The sequence below is a fragment of the Solanum tuberosum genome, unplaced genomic scaffold, assembly GCF_000226075.1.
Source record: "Solanum tuberosum cultivar DM 1-3 516 R44 unplaced genomic scaffold, SolTub_3.0 scf00227, whole genome shotgun sequence".
NCBI lineage: Eukaryota > Viridiplantae > Streptophyta > Magnoliopsida > Solanales > Solanaceae > Solanum > Solanum tuberosum.
This window is the reverse complement of record NW_006239150.1, coordinates 712,164-724,178: the sequence shown is the minus strand read 5'-3', so window position 1 is coordinate 724,178 and position 12,015 is coordinate 712,164. Positions and strand designations below refer to the sequence as shown.

At 32.7% G+C, this 12,015-nt stretch overlaps 1 protein-coding gene across 1 annotated transcript; it reads right to left on the bottom strand.

Annotated features, from left to right (window-relative positions):
• Positions 1 to 1,979: 1,979 nt before the first annotated feature.
• ADH1 (Alcohol dehydrogenase 1) lies at positions 1,980 to 4,206 on the bottom strand. The gene is given in 9 exon segments (NM_001288151.1): positions 1,980 to 2,514; positions 2,601 to 2,696; positions 2,803 to 2,864; positions 2,966 to 3,041; positions 3,141 to 3,223; positions 3,306 to 3,631; positions 3,730 to 3,776; positions 3,873 to 4,009; positions 4,141 to 4,206. Coding segments are annotated over 9 exon segments (1,143 nt in total). The 5' UTR covers positions 4,178 to 4,206; the 3' UTR covers positions 1,980 to 2,235.
• Positions 4,207 to 12,015: the final 7,809 nt, after the last annotated feature.

Below are 12,015 nucleotides of genomic sequence, written 5' to 3'. Positions count from 1 at the left end.
AACAATTCATACAATGCGTCAAAACAATTTTCTTTTGACGTAATTCAAATGATAATAAAAGGATAATAAAAAGGCCCTAGTCCACCAAGAACAAATTCTATTGGATTATCATTGGGGATCGAATACTGCAATGCAATCAACTTGTCTACTATTTTCTTTACATTTCGTACATACGACTCAATATTATCATTGTCGCGGTGTAGATGTGCGATTGCATTTTGAGTTCACAAATGTATGCCTTCTTGAAGCATATGCAACAATAAGTTTGTCCCAAGATGCACATGCAGTCACTGCTTTGACACCTCAACTGGACGATGTTCATTGGTGGCCTCCTAAAGTTGGCATCAAGTTTCACTTAGACAACTCACCTGGATGATGTTCATTTTAGACACCACATGTAAAGTCTTGATGTGTCATTTTGACACTTTTTTGACAATAAGAAAAAAGCTGAAAGAGAGTGTAATACACTCGTTGATGACGTGACAAACAATCAATTAAATGATTACATATTTCATTTTAAGTCAAAAATTATTTTAAAATGTATGTAGTAAATAAAATAAAAATACTATTCTAAAAAAAATCAATTTAACCCCCTCCCCCCACCCCGATGGTAGTCATCTTCTCTACTACATCCAACATTTTTTTTAATACTTTTTTTAATTGTTTCAGATCTTTTTTCTTTCTTTCTAATTTGGTGTTGTTTTGGGAGAAAAATAGAGGAGGAAGGAGGGAGAGAAAGAAAAAAAAAATACAAAATATGAGTGTTGGTATCCATTTTCCGACGAAAAAGGTGGAGAGCGGTGATGGTACCTTACCCTCCTTTCCCATCAAAAATCATCTATATTCATTACACTCAAAATCTCGTTTGTACTTTTTAAAAAAAAATTAATTCTTTTCTTTTACTATTTTTCATATTTATTATTTTTTCTTTCTTTTTAGTGTTGTTTTGTTGGAAGAAAAGAGGGAGAGGAAGAAAGAAAGAGAGAATAAATATGAAATATTAGTGTTGCTATCCATTTTTTCGGCAAAAAAGATGGAGGAGTTGATTGTAGATTTAGAAAAATAATACAATGAAGAAGAAGAAAAATGACTTGAAAACGGATTTGAATAAAAACTCCAACCTCCATTGAAAGAGTTTAAGCTTCAAAAAATGGTGGGAGGTGGTGGCTTGAAAAATGTAGAAGAAGAAGAAAAAATAAAATAAAAAAATACTCTAAATTGAGTCTTCACACTCTATTGTTTAGTGTATCACACTCACTTTGACATGACGGCAAAAAGTGTCAAAATGACACAACGGATCCTACATGATGTGTTTAAAATGAACACCGTCCAATTGAAGTGTCTAAGTGAAATTTAGTGCCAACTTTAAGAGGCCACCAATGGATTTGGCTTACACAACTTTTTTTAAATTAATTTCTAACAATCAACAAATATATACAATATACTTTCACTCAAACTCCCACTAGACATTATTGTTACATAGTACCGAAAAATGAGATGACTTCTTCCCTAAAATTCACTCCATGGCTTTCAACTTCTTCTCTTTCTATATATATTTTTGAGATATACGCGACATTCAATACTATATATTCACATACGCATGAAAAGATATATACATGTCATATACAAATATACAAACAAGTATATATGTTATACATGTATATGTCTACACCAAATATACAATGAGATACATCAAGCATACATTCATGTCCACCTTCAAAACACCACCACAAACCATAATTTCCATCTACTGCAATGCAAAAACTATTTCATATCAGACCAAAAGAAGAAGAAAAGAGTTCCGTCTAAACTTAGATTTATGAAAATCTTTTTCCCAAAGCTATTTACTCAAGGATATTCCGATGGACAGTGAGAAAATGCAATAGTAGAAGTATTTTGCAGGAGCAAAAAAAAGTGTGTAGAAAAAGAAAAGAGTGATCGTAGGAGATATGGCATTGCGAAGGACAGAAAGAAAATCACGGAAATTCTGTAAATATACTTAAAGATAAAACAGAGAGAATTTGCATTTTTTACAAGAACCGAAAGAGATATGGCATTGCGAAACACAAAGCACATCTATAAGCAAAAAACAAAAGAAAAGACATGGATGGACTTGGACAGGAATGTTACAACTCAATCACCAAACAAGAAAGGGAAAATAAGACAGTGACAATTTATTGGTCTTTTCTCAAAGAGTAGCAACTAGCTAGAAGCTCCTTTTCTAGGACAGTAAATTTAGTCCTCCATGGTGATGATGCAACGAAGGCCTTCTCCCTTCAACATTAAATCAAAAGCCTTATTGATTTCAGCAAATGGAAGTGTATGAGTGATGAATTTCTCCAATTCAAGTTCTTTATTCATGTATTTCTCAACAACAGAAGGAATATCCGAACGAGGTTTGTAGTTTCCAAAGAAGGTTCCTTTGAGAGTCCTTTCATTCAAAAAGTTCATAGGGTGTGTCTTGAACACAGCTTCTTTATGGGGTACTCCAACAAGTACAGCCACTCCCCAGCCCTGAAAGTTAATCATGACAATGTTCGTTAAGATGAATGTATTAATAAGAACATACAACTAAGGAAATTTGATGATAGAAAACATACATCATGGACACACTCAAATGCTGAAATCATAGCATCAATATGGCCAGTACATTCCACACTCCTATCGACTCCACCATCAGTCATCTCAGCAATTACCTGATCAAATAATCAAAATTCAAGAAAAGATGATCAACTATGACTCATGGCTGTCTTTTCTTTTTCTTTCGCGAAATGATCCATTAGGAGAAGTAAATATGAGTACCTCTTGAACTGGTTTACTATAGTCCTTTGGGTTCACAAACTCTGTCACACCAAATTTCTTAGCTGTAGAATAGAAGTAAAATGGATGGCATGAGTTAATTTGCAATAAGACAAGTTATAAGGAAGGAATTTAAGTGAAAATATCAAGGCAAAACTTATATTACCTTGCTCAAATCTACTAGCATTTAAATCAACACCAATTATCCTTGAAGCACCAGCAATTCTGGCTCCTTCTGCGGCCTGACCAAATGAGATCAGATCATTCGTAAGCTTAAAACATATATACGGGAAATAATAAAACAGAACAAGAAAGTTATTTGCAATATGGAGAATACTCACTGCAAGGCCTACAGCTCCTAGTCCAAAAATAGCCACACTTGAGCCTTTTGTTGGTTTAGCAACATTCAAAGTTGCTCCAAGGCCTAGAAAATAAGGCATATCACTCAACAATTTGAACCCCTTAAAAGAAACTACTAACATAATTCATTGTCATTTTGTTTATACCTGTCGAGATTCCACAACTAAGGACACATACTTTGTCAAGAGGAGCAAGGGGGTTAATTTTGGCGACACATCCAACATGAACCACAGTGTACTCACTAAAAGTGGAGGTCCCAACAAAATGGTAAATGGGCTTTCCATTGATGGAAAACCTTGATTGTCCATCATTAATCATCACTCCCCTGTCAGTGTTAATCCTCAAGAGACTGCACATGTTGCTTTCTTCAGATTTGCAGTGAGCACAATCTTTGCATTCTCCTGTAAAGATAGGAAGAACATGGTCTCCTGGTGCAAGTTCTGTTACTCCCTCTCCAACACTCTCCACAATCCTAGATATCAAGAAAACAACAAAATTCAGTACCCTTTTGGCTTTAGACACGGTAAATGATGAATTTAAATCAATCAATTGAAACAAGATAGCACATACCCTGCTGCTTCATGTCCAAGAATTCTAGGAAAGACTGGATTTTGACCCTGAAATTAGTTCAAAAGAATACTTTAAAAACAAAAATTGATCCCCTTATAACATTTGCTCACAACAATAACAAGAAGTAATTTTGTTTTGTTTACCTTAGCTTCCCAGAAGTATACATCAGTATGACAGAGTGAAGTGTAGAGGATCTTAAGACGAACTTCCATTTTCTGTGGAGGAGCAACATCCACTTCCTCCATCACTAATGGCTTACCAGCCTCCCATGCCACAGCAGCTATATGTATAATATATCCCCATTAGTTCATAATTACCACAAAAATTCTCAAAATTAAAAAAAAAAGAGGAGAGAATTTCAGAATCATGAAATAGAGAAGTTCACTGATTTCAAAATTTTCAAAATCATACCTTTGCAACGAATGACTTGGCCTACAGTAGTCGACATTTTCTTGATTTTTTTACTGATCACTAAATATGAAAACTTTTTATAGAACACAACTTTGGTTGTTTACTTAGTTGATTTTGTTGAGGCAGTGCATTAACTGGGGATATTTATAACTGGGAAAAGTGAAAATACAATAGGCCACAGTAAAACCATTTGCATGTTTTGGTCACTGGATTTTCCAAAACCGCTTTTTAGCTGTTTGTTTTGTGTTAGTCGTTTGAGGTTTTGTCAAGAATGTGATAGGTAAAGTGATGCTAATATTCCAATGGGAAAACAATACTGTATCTCATTTTGTTTTATGTCCACTTATAATTTTTTTTATCTTCTCTTGAAAATAAGAAGGAGAAATTAAGATTTTTTTATTTTAATTTTTTTTTCAAATTTCTTATGCGTAAAAATATAGTTTTTTTTAATAAAAAAGACATAAAATTAAAATAAAATTATACCTAAAATAAGGATGATTTCGGTCATTCTGGTTTCCTAAAATGTAATTGTCATTATAATTTTGATATTTATCGAATTACTAATTATTTATATATAAATTAAATTATAATTAGCTTATAAGTGATCTCATTAAGTAGAATTTTTTTTTGTTATCTTTGATTTTACCTAAGCAGTTGTATTGCGTTGTTTGATGGTTTTTTCAATCCTTTTCATGAAACCTTTGGGTGGTTTTCCTATAATTGGTCCTTTGAGTATCTTAACAACGTTATAATTAAAATAAGGCTTTAAGTCATCCAGAGCTCTTTAACGTTGTTCGCATATTCCACTTAAATACATCAACTAAGTTTTGTACATATTGAACTCCTCTACCACTTAGGATTGACACCTATTTGACATTTTTTGGACAATTAGCCAAAAATATTAAATGTGTGAGATACACTCGCTATGACATGACACTATGACGAATTAAATTATGACATGTGTCAATTGGATCCAAAAAAATTATTAAAATAATATAATTCAATATGAGTGAAAAAAAATATAAAAAATAAAAGAAAATTTTGTAATCCCTGCACAATTCCCCCACCCACCAAACCTTTCCCCTGCTACCCATGATCAGCCCCCACCGTCTCTTTCTCTTTTTGTTTTCTGTTCTTCTTTATCATAGATTAACATCGTTTAGATTCAAAAAAAAAAAAAGTTTAATAGTTATCATTGTTACCAACCACCCAAGTTCTTCCTTGCTACCTATCAGAACACTACTCTCCTTTTTTTTCTTTTTTCTAATCTTCTAAATGAACAATGGCAAATATAGATTCAATGGTGATAGAGGAGGTGAAGTGACTGTAGAAATAATAATAAGAAGAAAAGGAATATAGCGTTGAAGAAAAAAATACAGACCAAGTGTCGATGTTAATGGTAGAGGTGATGGTAGTTGTTGTTGGGTTTTATTTGCCCTGAATTTCTTATCATAAATAGGTTTTCCTTTTAGGAAAATGTTTTGGATTGGCTAGTCCTTTTCTTGTAGGAAAAGGTTTAGGACTCTATAAATAGAGACTTGTTCCTTTTAACTTAATCAACATTCACAATGTAGTCTTAGGGTTTTGAGAGTTGTGGTTATGGAGGAGAATTTTGTGTACCTCCTTGTATTCCAAGTGAATTGGTTGAAGTAGTTTCTCTCAATATTTTGTACTCTTATATTTATAGTGTATTGCTCATCTCCTTTGTGGATGTAAGTCGATTGACCGAACCACGTTAAATCTGTCTCTTTTGGTGTGTTTCTCGTTTGTCTTCTTACTCGTGGTCTTTTGAGGTTTGCTTTGCTAGCTTCTGCATTACACCTGTTTATTTCGGTCCTAACAGTTGTTGCTTAAAAGAAGAGGAAGAAATGGATGTTTTGGCTGCGATAATAACAAATCAGGAAAATAAAATGATTATGATGGTAAATGAAGAGAAAAAAATGAGGAAAAAGAAGGGTGTTTATGGCAACAATGGCGGATGCGAGTGGTAAGGTGGAGAAGTGATGGCAACAAGTCCAATAAAGAAAAAAGAAATTTTTAAGCTTAAAAAATGTCTAATTTAATTCTTTTGCGCGCTTATTATTCGTGAATTACACTCAAAATGTCACGTAAGTAAAAAATGCTCAACTGGTATCAATTTGAAGTACTAGAGATGTTCAATAGATACAAAACTTAGTTGAAGTGTTCAAGTGAAATATGCGGACAACTTTGATGAGTTGTGTATGACTTAAGCCTTAAAATAAAGTTAGACATAAACATAACCCCACTTAAACCAATCACCTACATGTTATGTGCTGACAGTTAGCTGCCTAGAAGCTTCAATTTGTGCATGTTACTAGCAACAATTTAGGGAAAAGGCATAGATTTCTCCTGAACTTGTCTCGAAAAGTTAGTTATACGTTTAAACTATTATAATAATCTATTATACACCTTTATTATTTAATAGTGAATTTATTTACCCCTGAGACGTGTAACACCACTCTCACAATATGTGGTGTATTACACTCGCTGCCACATCAGTGCCATGTTAGAAATTAAAAATAAAATTATTCTTTTTTATTTTTAATTAAATTTTCTTTTGTTAACTATATTTTACACTAATTAATCTTCAATTAATTATTAAAATTCTCTAATAATTATATTTTCTTCGTAGCAAAATTACAATAAGATGAAAATTTTAACAATGGCCACCAAGAACACTAATCGAAACATGGAGTTGATTTATGGAGTGGAAAATTCTCCCGTTTCTCTAAAAAAAGCCAGCCATAGCTGCAGCGGCTAAGAAACCCCCAAAATTTTATCCCGTCGATGAAATTAAGAAATCTTTTGTTAACAAACACAAATCAAAACCCACAAAACTTAGATTGATGATAAGTAATTTGCTAAGCAAGCTGAGAAGAAGTCGAAGAAGCACTACAAAAAAATCAGCATTTAGCGACGAACGAAATCCGTCGCTAAATCGGATTTGCGACGGATTATTGGTTGTTGCTATATCGCTCGTTAGTAATCTCTTAGCGACGAAAAAATGAGTTCCGTCGCAAGTTTAGCGACGTATTAGAGACGAACGATTTTCGTCGCCAATTGTTAGCGACAGATTAGTCCGTTGTTATACTTATATAGCTCGTTGCTAATTTCATAATTAATTTCGTCATTTAAAATAAATTCGTGATGAAATTTCTGTCACTAATCCGTCACACAATATTTTGTTATTTGAGCCAGTACATTTGCCACTTTAATGTTTCGTTGCTAATCTGTCACCAACATTTTTTTATAGCAACGACCAAATCGTCATTAAATTTGTTGCTAAAATTTTCTTGTAAAATCATTTCATTTATTTATTTTAAATATACACTGCTGAAATAAATTAAATAACAAATACTAAATACCTCTAAAATAACAAAAATTTCATATAAAATAATATTTAGAGGGTTTAAAATATTCTACAGATGATAAGGCACAAAGATTCTGCCCGTAGTAAGTTCCAAGACCCTATATTCTTCTCTTCTTTTCTCCCCGGGCAGCTTGGTAGTAGGTTTCACATTGATCAATATAAGATTGAGAGGTTGTTCTTTCCCGTAATATTTCTTCATATTTTTCCTATAATAAATTGAGACAAAAGGAAAAAAATTAAAGATTAGGAATAAAATTATAATGCAAGAAAAATGCTGAAACACACATAACCTTTTAGCTTAATTAAATGTGCTAATATTTTTTTTGCCAACTTACCGTACATTTAAGCTTATATGTATCAATGATAGTGCAGCAAAACCAAATCAATAGTTCCATCTCAAAAAAAAAGTCACCAGCAATTCCAGCCAGAATATAAAATAGTAGGCAAGACATAAAAAATACTGTATAAAAAAGCAGAATACGAAGAATGACTTTGAAGGTTGTACGTTGAAGATTATGGATGTATAAAGTTAGCCTAGGAAAGAAATCTACCTAAGAGCAATAACACTAATTTGTTAGCTTTATATTCATGCATGTGTATTAATTTAAGATCTCCAAGATATGGAACTAAGTTGCGCGTAACTTAAAAATATTAGGCAAAAACACTAAAACATGTTTAATTAACTGGCATACTTGTACAAGAATAGAGTAAATGCCTAAGGCATGCGACAACCTAAGTGAACTTGTCGATGTTATGTAGCTTTACTTGTTTAAAGTGCTGAGGGATGGGGGCAAGGCTGATTATCACATTCTCTTTTTTCTTTCTTTCCGTGGCAAGGAACACATGAAGGGGAAAGATATTATAAATATAAACATAGATTAGATCATGATGCTGGAAAAGGAAATATATGAGAACTTCATGAGACTATCCTTTGCATTTCTTGAATAACTCTTGGGTACAGATTGCATCAATGACTTCAACCTTTTCATACGAGATGCCTGAGACATCAAAACTACTACAGTATACTACTTTAAACAAGGGAACGACAAATTCTTTGCAAGGCTAGTTGGACAGTTAATGGCGTTAAGATGCTTCTCACTTTGGAACATGCAACATCTTGGATCTGCAAACTCAATAAATTCAAAATAAAGAAAACAACTGAAGTGTCTAGCATGGAGTATTTTCCTAGACAAGCCCGAAAGATGAATGTTTACTATGAAATATTATCCATTTTTTTGTCAAATAAATTTTCGTCAACCCTACAGAATAAATAACACATCTAGTATTGAAGAGGAAGTTCTTCAACTCAACATGAACCAGAATGATTGAAAGAGCTAAACCTTATGCAAATCTGAATCCAGTCCCATCTGTGAAACAGAACTAGTATACATACTTGTAACTACTGTTTCATAGGCTTTATCCGATCATCTTATATCACATTAGGCAGAAGGAGATAATTGCCATACAAGATGCTATCAACAAAGTCATTAAATCATAACATATTAGTTGGCAGACAAGCTAACAAGGTAATACAATCAATTAACAAATTACTCCTAATTTCTTACCGAATTAAGCTAGAATTTATCTCAAAATGGAAGTCTCAAAAACTTACCATAAGCTGGTTAGAAGAATCAAAATTCAATCATACTACTATAAATAACTAGTTGTTATACAACTTATGACCAAATTGTCTAACTAAAGAAGAGAAAACAATTATATGCATATCATATGCCATTTATAATCATATACCAATTTTGAACAAATCCATTAATCACTTAAATTATATCATAATTAAGCCATTTTCTATAATCAGCTAGTTACTCCAATTATTTTCCAAAATCAAACATATCAATTAACAAAAAAAATCAATGATTAAATTACGCATACAAATTATTTCTAATTGAATAAGGAACAAGTTGGTTAACAAAAAGAGATTTAAAGCGGACCATCGCCAAAATGAATGAATAGATAGCAATAATCAGTCAAGCATATGAGTAACAAGTTAACAGTAAGAAGTCTTAAACAAATAAATTAAACTTTAGCAGAAAAGTATATGAACAAGTAAGCGTTAACAAAATGACATTAAAGGGACCTACCTGGATGGATCCTTAGCTTAATTTAGAAAATTTACCGGAGCTTTTAGCTTGTTTCTTCGTATTCATAGTTGTTGGCCGAAACTTTAATGCTCTTGCCGTTATCCTCCTCGAACTCACGTGGAGTCGCAGTTGCTGGTCGGAAAAGAAAGAAGGTGGAGGCAGTGACTGCTGTCCATTTGGAACTGCGCTGTTATTTTCTCCTGGGTGTCGCCGGCATTTGCTGATGTTGCTCGCTGGAGCTGGATGTTGCCGGTGCTCACCATCGCTGCTCGCTGTGTGGAGTTGATGTTGCTGATGTTTTTCGCCGGAGAGGGAGGCAACTGGTGGCACCATCTCCGTGTTGCTGTTGTTGCCGGACGGAGACCGTCTGGTCGCCTGGTTGCTTGTCGATTAGAGCTGTTGCCAACGATTGAGGTTCGCTGGTGGTCTTTGCACGCCTGCCGGAGCTCTCCATTGTTGTTCTCTGCTCGTTCTCCAGGCTGCACTGCCCAGAATGAAGGACGGAAATGAGGGAAAAAGGGGTCTGGGCGGCGGATTTGGTGAGGAGAGGAGGAGAAAGAAAAAAATTAGGGGTTTGGGGTCTTTTATATAAATAGGAAAGCAAGGGTCTTAAATCAGGACCATTGATCAAATTCGGATGAGCGGATGAGATTGACTCTTGGAGTTTGATGAATCATGATGGACGGATGAGATTAAATGAGAGTAGTTAAAATCTGAAATTGGAGTTTGCAACGGAATAAGTGACGTATTCTAACATCCGTCGCTTTCAAATAAATATATATATTTAGAAAAATTATATTGACGGATATTTTTGTCACTATATAATATAAATTTTTTATAAAAAATTATATTTAATAGTTTAGCAACCTTTTTTCCGTCACTAATTCCGTCGCCCAATATTAATTAAATTTGTCACCACTACTTTGTTACTAAATTCGTAGGGAAAATTAGGCGCCAAATTTTTGCGCTAATATTTAGCAACAGATTAAATAATCTGTTGCAAATCTGTTGCTATATTATAAATCAAAAAATCATTTGTTAATTTTGCAACAAAATGGTTATTCCGTCGCAAATCCATCGTTATATAGTGACGAAATATTGTTCGTCGCTACTATCCGTCGCTAAACGTTGTTTTTTAGTAGTGAAGGAAGAAGGAGAGATTTTTGCTTAAAAGAAAGAGGAGAAAAATGTGTTCCATCAAGAGAGTGGGGTTGAAGAAGAAGAGGAGGAGGGTGGGTTGTGAAAAAGAAGAGATGTGAAGAGTGGGGTGGGATCTAATTGAATTTTGATTTTTTTTTTGTCTACTTAAATAAATTTGACGCGCCTATTTTTATTTTAAATTATTTTTCCACATCAGTTTTAGAGGGTAAATAAATTCACTTTTAAGTAGTAAAAGTGTGTAATAGATCACCATAATAGTTTAAGCGTGTAACTGACTGTTCGAAATAAATTTAAGGGAGAATCTATGCCTTTTTTGGTGTCCAATTAAAATCCATTTTTTTCTTTACTACTATTGGATATTAGGACAATATTTGATTGTTGGTTTTATTACTCTTTTTGTGTAAAGACAAGTGAAGGATCAATTCGAACAATCAGGATCAAAATTTAACTAAAGTTTTAAGTATTGATTGCTCGATATTTTAGAAATTAAAAATGCTTATTAAGAAAGATACATAAACAATCAAAATTTCATGATTCATCATGGTTCTTGACACATTGAATCGATACATATAGTAAAAATGTAATATTCGACAAGTAAAAACTATTTTTATCATGATAGAATATATAAGCAACATCAAGTTGAAGTCTCCCTTGTTACAAAGAAGCAATCTCAATTTTAAGAGGAAATTCACATTAAAATATCAATCTGTTGAGATTGAGCTTAAATTGATTTTTAGGATTAACAAACAATTAAAAAAAGAGAAAAATTTTCAAAATGTCAATATTTTGACATTTAATAGGATCCCTTAGCCATACTTTCAATTATTTATTTAAAAATGTCAATATTTTAGTTTGTTATATATCTGATTTATGTATTTTCTTATTTGTATGATTTGCAAGAATACAATTATTTAATAACATAAAGGAGAAAATCAAGGGATATAATATTTTAAAAAAGGAACATATCACTTAATTCTCATCAGTTACAATTTCAAAGAAATCAACTTTCTTTTTTATTATGTTAAAATCGTAATTGTATACCAATTATTTTTACATTTTATGTGATGACTTTACCATTCAAATTAAAATTGGTATTTTACTTTCATAGTGAAAACTACAACTTGTATTCAAGTGATCAAAATTGTATTACATGATTGTCAAATATTTTTTTCTTTTATTTGTATTACAAAAGTAATACTGATTGTATCTCAATATAATCTAATCATT